At 33.7% G+C, this 18,540-nt stretch overlaps 2 protein-coding genes across 2 annotated transcripts; both read right to left on the bottom strand.

Annotated features, from left to right (window-relative positions):
• Positions 1-6,397: 6,397 nt before the first annotated feature.
• LOC124106346 (olfactory receptor 10AG1-like) lies at positions 6,398-8,370 on the bottom strand. Its single transcript, XM_046463955.1, has 2 exons — positions 8,353-8,370; positions 6,398-7,342 (listed from the first exon to the last, which is right to left on the bottom strand). The coding sequence occupies exons 1-2, from the start codon at positions 8,368-8,370 to the stop codon at positions 6,398-6,400; spliced, it is 963 nt and encodes a 320-aa protein (XP_046319911.1).
• Positions 8,371-16,945: 8,575 nt separating this feature from the next.
• Positions 16,946-17,884, bottom strand: LOC124106337 (olfactory receptor 5W2-like). Its single transcript, XM_046463944.1, has one exon. It carries the CDS (start codon positions 17,876-17,878, stop codon positions 16,946-16,948), a length of 933 nt encoding a protein of 310 aa, XP_046319900.1. The 5' UTR covers positions 17,879-17,884.
• Between the last annotated feature and the right edge of the window lie 656 nt (positions 17,885-18,540).

The raw sequence follows: 18,540 nt of genomic DNA, 5'->3' as shown, positions 1-18,540 counted from the left end.
TTACCTTCCATTTGCAGGACATTTTTCATCCCTTCTGCAGGAAATTCAGGCCCATTAGTGGTCATTCTACTAGTCCCTCTCCTCAGTCCCTGGAGAGGGACTTTTTAAACCCATGTGTTCCCCTAATCTGGATGTCAACTATAAGGAGAACTTCACAATATGTGGCATTTTTGTTGCTTTTTCACTTGTTTTACCAGTTTTTGAAATCTATCCTTTGCATAGCAAGTAACAGAATTTTCTTCCCTTTCATAGCTAAATAATTTTTCTTTTATGTGTATAGTACATTTTATTTGCCCTTTCATCAATTTCAAGCTATTTTAAATAATGGTGTAAACATTAATTTTTGTGGAAGCTTTAAGGGTCACTTTCACCCAGTATTGTCATAATCCCATTTCCCATCCACATGCCATCTATCCACATTTCTCTGATTGTATGAATAATTCACATTCTCTACTTTTATTACTTACTATGGTTTGTATGTAAGATGTCTCCCAAAAGCTCTTATGTGAGACATTACAAGAAGGTTTATAGGAGAAATGATTGGGTAATCAGTGAATTAATCCTCTGATGGGATTCTGAGTGGTAACTGAAGGCAGGTAGAATATGGCTAGAGGAAGTGAGCTTTGGGGGCTCTGTTTAAGGTACACATTTTATATCTAGCCAGTGGATTCTCTTTCTCTGTGTCCCAGTCATCATGTGAGCAGCTTCCCTCTGCCATACTCCTTCTCCATGATGTTCTGCCTCACTTGAGCCCCAAAGAATGGACCCACCCTTCTATGGACTGAGACTTCTGAACCCTGAGCCCTTAAATACACTTTTCCTCCTCTAAAATTGTTCTTGTCAGGTCTTTAATTCTCAGCAGTGAAAAAGCTGACCAAAACAGTATTTTCATTTCAAATTAAGCTTTACTTATTCAATTAAGAATAAAGTTTTAAGAATGATATTTGTGTTTCCTTTTTTCATGTTCCCTACAGTCACTAATAAAATAATTTGTAAAGGTATTTGTTTACCAAGTATTTACTATTAACTATTTTAGCTTGTTGATAATGGACTATCGTGTAAAAGAGTAGAAGCACACTGCCCTTGAAGGATTTTTTTATACTATCAGTGTACATACATATAAAAATTAATCCTTTAAGAATTATGCATGAATAATGATTTGTTGAAATACAGCAGAGTTCTGAATTTTTCTACAAATAACTTAGTTTGCTGATATCCATATTCATTCTTCAAACAATTAAGATTTACTGATAGTTTGACTTTGATATTTTGCAAGAACCCTCCCAGAAAAAAAATGTAAGAAACTTCTCTATATACCTTGAATCTTGATCTTCCACTGTGGGAATCTAATTAGATTGGACTACTTTAAAATGTTCCAGAAGTCAACCTGCATTCACAATGTCTGACTGACCTGTTACTCTCCTTCTATATACGTGCTATTCAAGTACTGTTTTATTCACTGACTACAGTAGATATGTGTTCCACAAAAAATGGAAAAGTGATCCCACATAAGTTCCTTGACTAAAAATGTTGGAATTTAAAAATAAAATAATTTAAAATGAGAACTTTCAGAATTATACATGGGTCAATGACCGTGTTGTCATATTTAAGATGGCTATACACTTTGGACACATTTCTTTTAGAGACATGTGGCTCTTTATTCTCCCTTTGGCATTTCACTGTCATTTAACTGACTCAATCAACAAAAATGGAACAGATAGCTCTATGCCATGCCAGTTATATATTTTAACAAATTAGCTCTCTCAGTCATTAACTGATAATGAGCCAAACAAAGTTCAGTGTACACCACATGACCTGCTCTGAGACTACAGGGAGAAGGAAAGAGAATAAGATGAGGGTGTTTTTCTATCCATATCATCATGGTGTCAGTTTTGGGGTAGTAGCATAGACTGTCAGCTGAACACCACAGAGTGACCACAGTTAACATAAGGAAGAGCACAAAAGTTACCCCTCTCATGGTTATCTTAACACATATTCCAGGAAAATGATTACATAACAAACGAAAACTGAAGTGGTATAAATAGAATATATTCAGACAAAAATATTTTAATGCTTTTCTGAGTGCATTATAGTAATACATAATTTTGGGGTTCACTGTGATATAAACATATATGCAAGAAATACATTCTTTTTCAATTTCAATCCCCACGGCTTCTTTCCATGTCCTTCTGGCCGTCCTTATTTCCCTTCAACTGGTCATACTTCTATTTATTAATTGCCTTGTTATTTGGTGCTTTATAGATATACATAAAGGTGGAATTCCTATGGTATGCATGCATTTAAATTAGAGGGAGGGGGCTGGGGATGTGGCTCAAGCGGTAGCATGCTCGCTTGGCATGCTTGCAGCCCAGGTTCAATCCTCAGCACCACATACAAACAAAGATGTTGTGTCCGCCAAAAACTAAAAAATAAATATTAAAATTCTCTCTCTCTCTCTCTCTCTCTCTCTCTCTCTCTCTTTGTCTCCCTCTCTTTTAAAAAAAATAAATAAATTAGAGGGAGATATGTTGAAACAGTTATTAAGTGCTTAAAGTTACCCAGATATTATTCTCAGCAATTAACTGTTAATTCAGTGAACCATCTAAAAATTAATGATCACCATTTTGCATGTATTTTAACTAAAGGAGAAAATATTGACTAACTTGTTAAAAATGCTATTGAGTAGCCAGATACCAAGAGGCATGCAAGTCAAGGAAAGCTGGTTCTCTCACTTAGTAATCTACCCTTGTGAAGGAGATGTTCTATAAATCACACCTGAACGCCATTCACACTTTTTTATGAAGTATTTACTCTATTCATGTAGGCAACATGATACAACTCATTTTAACATAAATTCCAAACTAATAATAATTTAACAGTTTATTCCATTAAAGCAATTTTAAAACGTTTTAATGTTCACTTATAACTTGGGATTATGAAATGCATTTTTCTGAATTTAAAACAAGCTACACCCAAATAGAGGAGTAGCTCAGTGGTAGAACACTTGCCTAACATCTGTGAGACCCTGGGTCCTATCCCAGCACCACCACCAACTAAAAGGTGTTTGATAAAGTCTCAACTCATTACCACCAGGGTGTCAGTTATGAAACAGTAGCTTAGACTGTTAGCTGAGAACCATAGGGTGACCACAGTCAACATGAGGAAGAGCAGCAAAGATGCTCCTCTAAAGGTTATCTTAACATATGTTAAAGTTCTTATACCTGGGTCTTATACCTGCTAGACAAGTGTTCTAACACTCAGTTATACCCAGAACTGAAAGGAACTTGTAAAACTATATTACAAATAATAAATTAATTAAATTTCTCAATATAAAAATAGGAAACTCCTTCTGATCCATTAACAAGAGGATATTTGCTAAGAACAAATACAAGATTCCACAATTAAGGGCTTTAAAACAACCCAAAATAATATCTTCAAGAAATGATTTTAAAAATAGAGAAATGATGATAAAAGGATGATGAAATTCACAAAGGAATTGGAATTCATGGAAAATAATCATATGGCATTGGAAAATATAATATCCAGTATAAACAGCTCATTGAATAGGCTTCCCAGCTCACTGATTAAAAGGACACAAAGAATCTGGTTACAAATAGACATTTCACACACACTGATGCTAAACCTAATTGTTTACTGTAAAGGTTAATTTTATATGTTAAATTGGAAATTGGCTATTGGGTGCCCAGATGTTTGGTAAAACATTATTGAGATATTTTCCCTTGAGGATGTTTTTGGATAAGATTAGCATTATATTGTTCTGTTGATCAAGGCACATTATTCTCCCTAATGTGGGAAAGCCATGTCCAGTCAGTTGAAGATGACATACAGCAAAGGTTCTCTCTCCAAACTACAGCCAGAGCTTTTCTTCATCTGTTGGATTTGAATGAGGTGTGAGCTTCTCCTGGGTTTCTGGCCTATTCACCCTTGAGTGGAACTTATCCATCTGCTCTTTCTGTTCTGAGGACTTTGGATTTACAGTGGAACTAAACCGTTTGCCTTCTGGTTGTCTGACACACCAATACACCCGGAAGATCTTGGGACTTAGCAGAACTTTTAATAACATTGATAGTCTCTAAAACTAAGTTTATTTCACAAATGAACAAATTATTATGAATATATATATACATCTTGTTACTTATAATGTCATCATATGCATTCTATTTTTTTGCCTTGTTTTTTTCTTTTTCTTAAGAAGAGATTAGATTAGATGAGATTAGATTGAGTCTGAATGCTTTCTCTGTCTTAAGATTTAAAACTTCATCATCTGTGCAAAGGACACTTGTCATAAAATGTATTTTCAGAGGTCATAAGATGTAAGATATGAACATCTCTGGGAACACTTTTCCTATCACAATATCCCAATGAAAAGATGAACTATTTATTTAGGATCTTCATTTGATCTCTGATGCACTGGAGAACATTACACCTGTGGTATTGCTATTTAAGTTCCTCAAGACTCAAGACCTAATCTGTACATGTTAATTGATGGGTTTTACATATTGATTTCAAATAGTATCTTACTAGGAGCAAAGAACATATTGCAATGCTGAACTTATAGCATTAGTGAAAATATGTAATTACTCTAATTGTTGTGAATGAGTGGGCTTACTATTCTGAGTAACTGATAATGTGTAACATCTCTTTATTTTGAATGATTATCTCAATGAATTCAAATATAAAATACAACATAGCTAATAATTCCTCCAAAAATTTTATCAAAATAAGGCAACAATTTTATTTTCTTTAATAAAGTTTTTTGAATATTTTTTTGCTACTTCCATTACAGGTAGATATTTGTACCTTATAGTAGTCCTGGGAGTTAAGAAAGAATACATTGTCACTATTTTGATAATTATAAATGTTATAGAAAACATACTTACATGAAATTTAATGAGTCAACACTTCCTCACAAAAATGAAGAATAAAATTCAGTTTTCTGAACTCTGAGGAAAACTGTGTATCCATGACATTATTTATCCTGATTCACTAAATTTTGAAAAATGAACCACTGCAATAATCTTCATCTTTATCATTACAGACATATCAGCAATGTCATTCTCATGAACCAAGTGCCAAATTCTTGTTTTACTATAAAACATTAATAGGCAAGTGATATATGTATACATATTTATATCAACACAGTAAACAACAATATGTAAAAAAATCATGTCAGATATTTACAAGTGCGTAAGAATCAATGAAGGAGAAATATAACTATGTAGAGTACAGGAGGTAACACTCTTTTATACATGTTTACAAATATACAAAAGTTATAGAATAGAATAATTTTCAGTTAAGTGAAGCAACATTAAAGAACAATCAATGAAAAGAGCTGATTGTTTAAGAATCAGGTATGGGTAGATGAACATTTATGGTTCTATTGATTGAAACTTTTCTCTATAATATCAGTTCAAATAGTTCATAACAATTTAGAATTTATTAAAGGTATGAAAGATTAGATAAAGAAATGCAACCATGTGGACTTCACAAAATCCTAAAAATAGCTTCCAACATTTCCTTTGCATTTTCATGAAAGTGCATTCTTTACAAAATATGCAAAGGTATAGGAGTGGATTTGGAAAGTGGAAAAGAGAGAAACAAAAAAAATAAAGTAAAAATATTTTGGAGAAATTATATCAAATGTGAAGAAATATGTGAAAATATAAAACCATTTGACAAAGGAAATTGTATTATATCAGAAACTCTCTCAGAGAGTTACTAAGAAGAGATGTAAATGCACTTAAGCTTTGGGAAGGCTGTGATATTTATTCCACATTTGCACATAATCATTCCATTGCTTATGATGCCAATATATATGTGTGTGTGTATATATATATATATATATATATATATATATATATATATGTGTGTGTGTGTGTATGTGTGTTTTCCCCTAGAACACTATAGCAAACCAAAGTAACATTCACTTATCAATTCACTTATTTAATCATTTCATGAAAAGCATTCATTATCAATAGCAATTGGTAGCTACTATTCTACATGCTCCACGACCAAAGACAATTGTCAGCATACATAGGTATAGACATTTAGAACTATTTAATTTTCTATTACATTTAACTATAAGACATGCATCCATTTTTAATTCTGCTTATATTATTTATAGGGTAAGTGTGATGCAAATTAAAACTTTATATAGGAGAAAATATTTTCTCTAGGTGAGCATAATTGAAGATAGATGATCCTGTCAATTATATTTGTGTGCAGAGTAAATTTCAAGCTAAAATTTCAGCATAACAAAAATACATCACAAGCTTGAAGGCATCATTATCCTCTCAAAAGGAGAATTCAGAGAGTTGAAATATTTCTCTTATAACTGTGACAATAAGATAAAACAACCTCAAGTAATCTCATAAAACTATGTTTTAAGAAATAATCTTTTGAGTGCAGCAATCACATCCTGATTCCTGAGGCTGTATATCACAGGATTGAACATGGGAGTCACTATGGTGTAGAAAAGAGAGAGCAGTTTGTTAGTTCCTGCAGAATGGTTGGATTTGGGACTGAAATAGGTAATGGAACCAGACCCAAAAAATAAAACTACAACCAGCAGATGAGAGGAGCAAGTGGAGAATGCCTTAGCACGTCCTTGGGCTGTAGGCAACCTCAGAATAGTGGCAATGATCTTGATATAAGAGACAAGTATCAATATAAAAGGTACTGTAGCAACCAATATCACTACTACATGGACAGACACCTCATGCACTGAAGTATCACCACAGGCTAGCTTAAGAATATTGGGTAGGTCACAAAAAAAGTGATTGATTTGGTTAGAATGACAGAAATGCAGTGAGAATATCCAGCATGTTTGCCCTATCTGGACTGTTATTCCCCCTAGCCAGGAGCCAGCAGCCAGTAAATGGCACTTCCTTGGGTTCATGATGAGAGGATAGTGCAGAGGGTTGCAGATGGCCAGATAGCGGTCATAGGCCATCACAGCCAGAAGGAAACATTCTGCAGTTCCCAGTGCAAGGAAGATGCACATTTGGGCAGCACAGCTCAGTAGGGAGATGCTCCTATCACAAGTCCAAAGACTGACCAGATACCTGGGGAGTATGACTGAAACATAACAGATTTCCAGCATAGAAAAATGTGACAGAAAAAAATACATGGGTTTGTGCAGCGCAGGGTCCAGCCTTGTTATTATGACTATGAGACTGTTCCCAATGAGGATAACCATGTAAATGATGGAGAACGCTGCAGTTAGAAGGCCTTGGAGGTTTGGAAATTCAGAAAATCCCAGCAGAACAAACTGCACCACTGTGGAGACATTGTCATCTGCTTCTATCTCCTCATGCTTCATCTGTGGGAAAGATTTAACCAAAGTACAAGTCATTTCACTTTCTTGGGTTTTAGTGTTCTTGAGTATAATCCAATGATTGTTAATATTCTGATATCCCTGTTCCACAGAAGAACAAAAACTCTCGCTTCCTGGTACTCTAAGATTATAGTTCTGCATATTTTTATTATAAATGCACCCATATGAAAAATTTTAGCCTTTTTATGTAAGAGTTTCTTTAATAATAATGGTATTTTTAATTTTGGTTGAATATCCTGAATCTTAGAATCTGAATGTACAAAAATGATACCAATGATTCATTTCTTTAAGTTGCAATATTTTGTTATAAATTCTGATATCTATTCTCATATCTATATTATCATATCTATTTTCTACTATCATCAATTCAAAAGTGTATTTTATTCTTCAAGTAAATATTTTTTTATTGGTTGTTCAAAACATTACATAGCTCTTGACATCTCATATTTCATACTTTAGATTCAAGTGGGTTATGAACTCCCATTTTTACCCCGTATACAGATTGCAGAATCACATCGGTTACACATCCACATTTTTACATATTGCTATATTAGTAAATGTTGTATTTTGCTACCTTTCCTATCCTCTACTATCCCCCTTCCCCTCCTCTCCCATCTTCTGTAATTTAATTCTCTCCTTTGTTTTTTTTTTTTCCTTTCCCCGGGAAAGCTGGGAATGGAAGTAAATATTTTTAATTATATCTAAATAATTTTCTTATATGAATGTAGATTGTTCATATGAGTTATAGTTTTTTTTTTTTTTTCTGGTATTTCCCAAGTTGTGATCTTCTTTGATTTTCTGTATATTTTGGTAAATTTATTATTAGAAATAATAATATATTGATAATCAGATACTTTGTTATAGTATTTACTTTCGGATAATGAATTTGTATTTCCATGTAAGATCTTTGAAATTGTAATTTATACATATTATTCAGTTTCATAGTGTTGAGAAAAGGAAATCCTAAGTGTTCTTCCTCTCTGGGAAAGCTTAACAGATAAAATTAAGAACATATACATCTATGGTCCAGAAAGCAATCTAACTACAATGCATACCTTCAATTTACACAATTGTTTATGGAAAAGGCATCAACCTCATCTTATTCCTGAGATCATAGTAAATCATTAAGTCCACACTGTGTTATTTGGTGCTGATCTCGTCTGCTCCATTAAACATTTTCCCTTACACCTATATATGTGGGTGCATTCATGTCCATGATTATAAGGGAGTATGATCATTTGTCTTTGTTATATTATGTCCTTATTTATAGACCTAAATTATAAGTTTCTTGGTATTGTCTACATATTTCATGTATACTGCATTATATATTTGCTTCACAAAATTTGATTCACTTACTTACTGTATGAAATACGATATTCCACTCAGTTTTTTATTTGACTCATATAAAACTACAAGACTGACTCATAGCAAAATATAAAACCAGATGCCCAGCAGCATATTAAGCATGTCTTACCTGTGTGTCCTTTTTCATGTCCACGTGGTGGAGATGGGAGTGAAGGTGTACAGGAATTATTGTAGTTTCATTCACTCTTACAAAGGTAACATTTCATCTCACTGATGTGGTGTGTATTAGATAGCATTTACTTAACACATAAGGTGTTCAGTAAATTTAAAGATGAAAAGGAGTAACATATTTCAAAGTGTATACAAACCTCTAACCATGTGCTAAGACTGGTCAGTCTGTACAGTGACCTCATTTCAGCAGAAGTGAGGAAGTAGCTATGTTGTACAAAAAATTTGGGCATCCCAAGGATTTTCTATAACTGAGAAAATGAAAGCTAACGAGAATTTATTTTATTATTTATAATATTTTGGACAAAATATTAAAGAGATTATAAAATTGCCTTAATTTAATCTCACAGAGGCAAGAGTAGAATGTGGTTCACAGAGGCTTGGGACACTGGGGACTAGGAGGTATGGGGTGAGGTTGGTCATGGTGGAGAGTGACAATAGATAACACCATTGAATTTTTACTCAAAAGAGACTTTGAAGGTTTTAAAGGAATGATAAATGTTTGAGAGAGGTTTACTCTCATTTGAATATTACACGGGAAAAGACGTGTTGAAGACTCACATAAGTATGTACAATGTTGGGCATCAGTTACAAATAAAAAAAAAAAAAGGAAAAGAGAAATAGATGCAGACACAAAATGAGAAGGGCTATAGCAAAATCTTTAGATAATTATCTGTACCTAACCTAACACTGACATTTCTGGGGTCTGATTTCAGGTTAAGACTACACAAGAAGAGTTTCACTATTCTGCCTTGCAACATTTAGGTCATATTTTATTTACTTAGTCATTTCAAATTAATTCAATCTAGAGCTACTAGGATAATGATCAAAATGTTCAAGGAACCCCTTTGATAGTGGCAGGATAAAATGCAATCTGTTTCAACAATATTTATGTCCTAGCTTGTTTATTAGGTACATAGAATTGACCTCTTTGACAATATTCCCAGACATTACATACAAAATATTTAAATACATACCACATAGGAATCACTTAAGTTTTAATATTTCAAATGACAATAGTCTTTAAGATATGGCCTCATTAGTTTAAAACACACTTTACATTTTGATCTTATTTGATCTTACAATTATCAAAGCCAGAAAAGTACAAAGCCCATCTGAATTAGTGTTGTGAAATAAAAAGTACATTTTTCAAAATTTTCTACAAGTGCTCTTTGCCAATTCTAAACATACAGATACCTGCAAAAATAAATTTATTTTAGACAAGAGTATGGGTTTTTACCTGTTTGTTCAATGTCAAACATGATGCTTACCTTTCTTGACTGAGTAAAATGTAAGGGAAAATGAAAAAGAAGATTATTTTACATGTTGGGTAATTTATTTTATTTGAAAAGAGGCTTACTGCCTTTTCAGATATAGTCATTCTCAGAAGTAAAAATTCTCATTAAGTAGTAAATAGTCTCAGCTCTAGGGATCAGTTCCTTTTCCAAGGATCCTTCTAATTGACCTTAACCATTCTGCTGCCAATCAAAAGTGTTTGTGCAATAACCAAAAACTTGTCAACACTAACTCTTTTTAAATTATCAGGCTTTCTTTATTTCATGATCATTAAGAAATATGAGTCTTGAAAACAATAGAACGTTACAATTTAATATTATTTAAGATATAAACTGAAATGTTCTTACAAAGATGCAAATCTACCAAGTACACTGGTGCATGTCTGTTATCCCAGAGGCTCAGGAGGCTGAGGCAAGAAGATTGTGAGTTCAAAGCCAGCCCTAGCAATGGGGGAGTGCTGAGCAACTCAACAAGACCCTGCTTATAAAAAAAAAAATCTGAAATGTCTTAAATTAGAAAAGTTTATATTTCTATCATTGAAAATTGATATGTGAAATTTGTGGGTCTCTGCAGGCAGTTATATCATTTTTAACTTGATTTTTCCATATGCGCATACATGCTGACCAGGAAGGTCACAACATGCTCCATATTATGGATCATATTATGGATGGGGAACTCTGGGGAAAGTAATGAATAAGAGCTATAACCTATTCCTTCCAGGTGGACAGACTGGAAAAGGCATGCAGAATTTCTTGATACAGTTCTTCATATAAAATTTAGTCACAATTGAAGCCACACAAATAAAATTTCCAACTGAACTGCCATGAGACCAACTAAGAAACTCTATTATTATTGAGTTTTATTTTATTTTGATTGTCAAAAAAATGCAAAAATGCAGATGCAGTAGTGACTGCATGAAGTTCACAGTCAAGGACCAGCTTAGGTTAAAGGTGGCTTCTCTCATGTAAAGGTTATAAAATAATGGAGTAGATATCTGTAACACCTGGAAAAAGAAATCCATTTAATTAATTATAAAACACATTAGAGTGGAACTTTTGGTCTAACTATGGTAAACAGGAATACATTTTTCTTCATGGTTAAAGACTAATAGAAAAACTTAATTCATAAGTATCAATAGTCTGAATTAAACTATCACTATTCAAAGGGATTACTTATCAATTTTGAATTTTATCATCTTGTGATGTATTTTATCTTAGTTCTAGCTATTGAAACACATTTGTAGCAATATCCTATTCTGTCTATTTCTTTGTTAGGTAAGTGATTTGAAATGTTCTTCCTAGTTTGTGTTTTTATTCTCTTAGCAATGTCAATATGAGAACAAACTATTTCTATTATAATGATGTCCACTTTTTAAATGTCGTCTTTTATGGATTACGCATTGGGTAACATAATGTAGAAATCTTGCTTATTCCAATTTACAAAGATTTATGCCTTTGTTTTCTTCAACTAGTTCTACAGTTTAAGATTTTACATTTAAATATGTTAGTTTGTATTCATTTTTTTGCAACAGGATAAATTTTAGATTTTTTGGTGCATGCATCTTTGGATGTGTATACATAGTTAATTCATCCAAATTACATTTTAATAGAAACACCCCTTTTTAATTGAACCTTTTATCCTATTGTCAGAAATTCATTGCCTATGTTTTATTGTGGTAAATTTGAACACAGAAAAATGAAAAATCTGGGCAAAATTTTAAACTACAATCATTTTTTAAAATCTTATATGCAAGAAGAGGCATAGAAAATAATTTGAAGTGTTTCAGAAAATAAAACTAACTTCATAAGAATTTTAAAAATAGGGTAAATTTTAGAAAGTGGGGCGGGGGATATGGCTCAGTTATAGAGAGTTTGGCCAGTATGTGCAAGGGCATGGGACTGATCCACATCACTATAAAAATAAAAAATAAAAATAAAACAAAAACAAAAATAAAAACAAAAATGTGTATGTGGCTGGAACCATCAACCATTCTCAGCTCCATGAAACATCTGTCAGGAGTGGTACATGCCAAGAGACTGGCAGCTCTGTTATCACTACTAGAAGAGGCTAATACTACTTAGAGCAAACTTGGAAACATATTCCAGTATTACTATTAAAACTGTAATAAGTTTAGTGGGAAATTGTAACACAGAACAATGTTACATCAGTATTTATGTTCCTGTGTGATTTGAAATACATGGGAAAGGAATTCAACAAAGATGACAGGAGAATGGGAAATATAAAGTGAACATTGACACACAAAAAAAATAATAATAATTTCTACTGATCTAAAGACTGGGTGCAAGAGAGGTTCCATATACATTCAGAAAACTCCAAAAGGTCAGTGAGAAAATCACTCATTCCTGGTTGAATATGAACTTATAAATGTAGGAAATAGAAACTGAATCCCAATGCAAAATTGCTAAGTTTCTGAAATTATAAGGCATCCTCTAATCAAAGACATATGTATGAGCAAAAGGAAGACTTCCTTGCTCAAGATGAATAAACATGCATATTAACTGATCTCTAAATTATACTCACTCATAAGTGATAGAGAGAAACTCAGTCTTACAAATACAAGCATGAGCAATTTAAAATAAAGTGAGAGGAGTGCAGAGACATCAGCTACTGCATTCCATAAGGAAAACAGACTCAACAAAATCAGTCTAAGCAAATTACAGAGAAAGAGTGACAATCCCCTTCCAAGTCGGCAACTTGAATCCACAAAGTCTAAAACATATTTCCAGATTGTTCAGTTTCAATCAAAGTTTATATAAGCAATGAAACCTGAAAGTGTGAAATGCACAGAGAGAAAAATAAAAACAGCAAGACACAGAGAGTAGACATGGTGGTTAGTGCGGACAACCTGAGAGGCCAGGGCTCCCTTCTTCACTCCAGCCCTTGTTTGTAAACTGAGGTCTTTTCCTGGTCCAATGGGTGTAGTACCTTGAGTTCTGTTTCTGCCTGAGTTTGCTGAAAGTTCTGAGGTTTACGTTGAAAAGAGCAAGAAAGGAGACTGGTGGATACAGACCATCCAGCATCCCATTCTAGAAAAGGTATCACTCTAGGAAAGGGAGGCTTCTGACCCTGTCAGCAGCCCTTGTTCAGTGGTGTTCAGTTCCACCAGCTCAGGGACAGGTGGAGGTGAGAAAGAAGGCCTTAGATTAGAGTTTACTCTGAAAAAACTGGTTTAACTTTGTTGAATGTGTGTGGTCCTAGGGATTAAACTCAGGGATATTCTACCACTGAGCTACAACCCCTGGTATTTGTATGCTTTATTTTGAAATGGAGTTTCACTAAGTTGCTCAGGCTGGCCTTGAACTTGCAATCCTTCTGCCTCAGCCTTCTAAGTAACTGATATTATAGGTATGTGTCACCTTGCCTGGCTAGAAACTGATTTAATTTGGTAAAGAAGAGAATCAGGCCAAAATTTGTTTTAAAACACAATAATGGTCTTCATGACCACCTATTATTATGCATCATTTAAAAATGTAAAAAACAAATATATATGTGTATAGCTCCACGGAAAATATATCAATATATAAAAGGGAAGGCAATCAGAGGGTTATTAGCAATACAGAAACATGTAGCTAAGAAAAGTCTAAGATCACACAACCCTGTAATCCATTCCATAAGTAAGTCATTAAATGACATTGAATTTAAATTTTTTAAATTTTAATTACTTGAGCACTACTGAAGTTGGAGATACACATTTAAGTATTGTCCATGAAATTCTGATTGAGAGCTAACAGGGATATATTAAAGTATTTGGCCTTGTGAAATCCATATCATCTATCTGGCATCATTGTCAACACTATTCCAGGTCACACCAGCCCAGAAATATGAGTGCAATTCATTTGGAAGCTGATATATGGGGTCATTGTTTTTATTTTCTGAATATTTTTCAATAGTTGGGAGGGTCTACATAGCATTAGAATCATAATTCATAGAGATAGAAAAGTCAGTTGAAAGGACTTCAGAAATAATTTAGGTCAATTTCCTCTTTTTCAGTGGGGGGCCAGAGTTCCAGAAAGGAAGATTCATTATCAAGTACCACAGTGATTTAGAGGGGCATTGAAAATCCTCTTCACAGTGGGCTTCTAGAGAGAGGCAGGTAGTTGTCTAAGAAGATTAAAACATTGCTGTGCCTGATTTGAATACAGAATTGCAGGTTTACCAAGTCTTTGGACATTATTTCTGCTCAATTCTATTCAATATACTTACACAGTCAATATACCAAAAGGTACCATCACATCACGTTTCGATTTAAGAATTTTAGTAGCAAAAACAAAGGAAGGCATCAAATGATAGAAGATTTACTGGAATATTAATCCATTACCTACAGCCATTGGTAATATTTTATTAGTGAATGTTATTTTTCATGATACTTGATACTTGTATGAGAAGGATGTGATTTAAAGTTTCTAAGAGAAGAAAATAAGTATTTCAATAAGTAGGCTATGATTTCTCAAATCTTTGTTGCTGTGTTGACATTTTTGTACAACACCATGATAAAAGAGGTATTATGGGACATAACTACAAGCTGATTTTTTAAATTTTTGAACTTTAGGATCTCCTAAGAAAATTCTAAACAATTTGTTTTTCTTTCTCAAAAATTCAGAGAGAGAGAGAGAGAGAGAGAGAAACAATGATAGAATTAAGAAAATCAATAGATTCTAGTTTTGAACTTCCAGTTATAGAACTTTGAATATTTTTTTATTGTTCAGGTTCACTAGATCCAATAACAGTTCTAATAAATACTTTAAATAAGTATTTAGATGCTGCAATACAGTGATGTCATATTGGAGGAAGATAGGTTAATTAAGTGACTTGTAACAGCATCAATATTAGCAGCAATCTGTTAATGCCCCCCGGTTCTTGTAGGTTTTATGCATTTCAAAGTTTTCAGTCATGCTGCTGCTTATAAATATCACCTCTAAAAGAAATAAATTAAATAAAATATTATACAGATGGAAACATTTAAATCCTTTTATTAAAAACTTGTATTCTAGGACTGGGGTTGTAGTTCAGTGGTAGAGTGCTTACCTAGAGTATGAGGTACTGGGTTCATTTCTCAGCATTACGTATAAATAAATAAAATTAAAGTCTATTGACAACTAAAAAAATATTAAAAACAAACTTGTATTCTTCATTGGTTTACTCCTTTATGATACAATTTAACATATCACATTGTACCACAAATGCCACCTTGAAAGACAGAGAGACTTCATTAGTATTCATTTAATTCAAGAATTTTTTTTTTTTTTTTTTTTTTTTTTTGGTGCTGGGGATTGAACCCAGGGCCTTGTGCATGCAAGGCAAGCACTCTATCAACTGAGCTATATCCCCAGCCCTTCAAGAATATTTTCAACCAGAAACATTTTAAAACATCAGCTAGAAAACCTAAGACATTCATTAGCTTTTAGCTTCTGTAGTTGTAACAGATACAAGAAGATTGTAATAAATAATTCATACATGGCACTTCAGGGCCATATCTATACTTTCTCAGCAAGCTTAAAGAAAAAAAATCTCAATTTTACAAAGAAGAAATAGACAAGTATCATGGACATGCACAGATGAATGCTGTCTTCTTCCAACATATTTACTATTCATGTTTTTACAGATTTATTACATCGGTAGTCTCAACTGTTTTATGTAGTTCATTAAAATTATAAAATTTATATGCTCAAGGCACAAACCCTAGAAATTTTCTATTGTTTTATTGACATATAACAGCACTGAAAGTGTCTTGTGTTTCAATTTTATTGTTTCTTTCCCCAATTCTTGTCACAAACCCAGCACATTTGTATTAGATGGCAGGGAGGGATCACTTAGTTCTTGCTCAAAGGACCCTCACAATCTCATTTGGGAAGCAAACTTTTCATACATAAAGGATAACTTTAGGAGAGAGTCATCTGTGATCTAGCAAGAAAAGGGGCATTTGAACCATTTGTTTCTCAAAACAAGACTTACCCTGTCAAGCATTCTCTAATTGCCACATTCTTCCTGGAATCCTTTTCTTTTTTCCAATTTGCATTTCTTTGCAACTCACATTCAGCATCTTTGTCCAAGGCAGTCTCTCTCCCGGATTTAGATATTTTGTTCTGGGTTCATTTCCCCAGTCTTTTGGTTTCATGAAAGTTTTGATGCTTATTATGAATTTGAGTATTAATTAATGGCCAATCCTTCCACTAGTTTATAAGATGTTTTGCTCTAAAAATGCCTAGATTCTCCATGAAAACAAAGCATTAAAATGCACAAAAGCACTTATTGAAAAATAAATTTTAAAGATAGAGAGGAGAGAGAGAGAGAGAGACAGAGAGAGAGAGAGAGAGAGAGAGAGAGAATTTTTTAATATTTATTTTTTAGTTTTTGGCGGACACCACATCTTTGTTTGTATGTGGTGCTGAGGATCGAACCTGGGCAGCATGCATGCCAGGCGAGCGCGCTACCGCTAGAGCCACATCCCCAGCCCCTTATTGAAAATTTGATGGATTTTAATTTAATTAAAATAATGTGTAAATTAAAGAGCTAATAAAACCTTTCAAAATTAGATCAGGAATTTATACCACAGGGAAATAACAACATATATAAATTCAGGGCATATAATGGAACATGATGGATTAGAGAATAAAACATTTTTTTATCATTCATTACTCCAAATTTGAAAATTGTTTTTTTTCATGAACAATGACATACAATTTTAAGATAACAAAAATCATTATACATGTGAAAAAGGTGGAAGTTCATCATAAATATTTAGAACTGCATTCTATTTTTAAGCTTTTGCAGGGCCTCTTTCACACCCTTGTTGCGTAGGCTATAAATCAGAGGGTTCAACATGGGAATGACAAGGATGTAAAACAGTGATGTCATTTTATCTTGATCTAGAGAGTAGGAAGAACTTGGCTGAAAATATATAAAGAATACAGCTCCCTGGAAAATTGCAACAGCAGTAAAGTGGGAGGCACAGGTGGAGAAAGCTTTGAGCCTCCCCTCAGCAGAGTGGATTTTTAAGACAGATGAGATGATGTAGCCATAAGAGACCAGGACAACAGAAATGGTACTCAGTTCAATGAATCCAAAAATGGTGAACAGTACCAGCTCATTGACCTGTGTGTCAGAACAGGAAAGGAGGAAAAGTGGTGGTAAATCACAGAAGAAATGATTAATCTCATTAGAACCACAGAAACATAAGTGGAATGCCAATGTTGTATGTATCAAAGCATCTGCCAGGCCTATGAAGTAAACCCCAGCCATAAGCAAGTAACAAACCCTGCCAGACATGTTAAATGTATACAGCAAGGGGTTGCTAATGGCCTTGTACCTATCAAAGGCCATCACTGCCAGAAGTACACACTCAGAATCTGCAAAGGTACAGAAGATCAAGAACTGCAGAGCACATCCCAGGAAAGACATTGATTTGTTCTTGGTGAATATGTCCACAAGCATCTTGGGCCCAATTGCTGTGGAATAGCAGAGGTCACAGAAAGAGAGGTGGCTGAGGAAAAAGTACATTGGAGTGTGAAGCTGGGGATCCACTCTGATTAAGAAGATCATTCCGAGATTTCCCAGAAGGCTAATGAGGTAAATCAGTAGAAATATGCTAAAAAGGGTCACTTTGAGGTCAGCATTACTAGTAATTCCCAAGAAAATGAATTCATTCAAGGACGAACAATTTTCCACGTTCATTTTTTCTTTCTTCTTGTCTAAACTTAAAGAAATGATTTAAAAAATTAAAGACACATATTTAATCCTTATATACATCCATAAAATATCTGTAAGGCCAAACACAAATATATATATATATATACACACACACACACACATACATACACACACATATATACATAGATAGATATAGATAGGTATAGATATATAGATATAGATATAGATAGATAGATATAGATATACACATAGAAATAAATATAGATATAAATATAGATATAGGTATAGATATAGATATCTTGTTTGGAGGATATATCCTCCAAACAAGATCAAGATGGATGTGTTAATCCTTAAAGAGACATTATTTGCTTTGACAATAATTAAAAATAAAATCTTGAAGTGTAGCTGAGAATAAGTGATTGCCATCAAGATGCCTTTTATGAGGGATCTGAGTTTTACTTTATCTGGGTATTGCCCGTCAGGAGCTGCCACATAGCAGCTGAGCGCCCCCTAGCTTTGAGTGATGGAAATGTGGAGACTGCTATAGGAAGCAGGTGGATCTCCATCATTGCCCAGCCGGGAGTGGGCTGCCTTCTTGTTCCTTTGTAATAGAACCCCTTACCTTTTATGGATGGAAGGTTCTATGGAACAGTACTCCTCAATAAATAAGATGTTTTCAGGAATGC

This window comes from Marmota monax, unplaced genomic scaffold (assembly GCF_021218885.2).
Source record: "Marmota monax isolate L192 unplaced genomic scaffold, Marmota_monax_Labrador192_F-V1.1 WCK01_AAM20220418_F8-fsc00503, whole genome shotgun sequence".
Taxonomy (NCBI): Eukaryota; Metazoa; Chordata; class Mammalia; order Rodentia; family Sciuridae; genus Marmota; species Marmota monax.
Note: the sequence above shows the minus strand (reverse complement) of the source record. Positions and strands in the feature narration are given on the sequence as shown.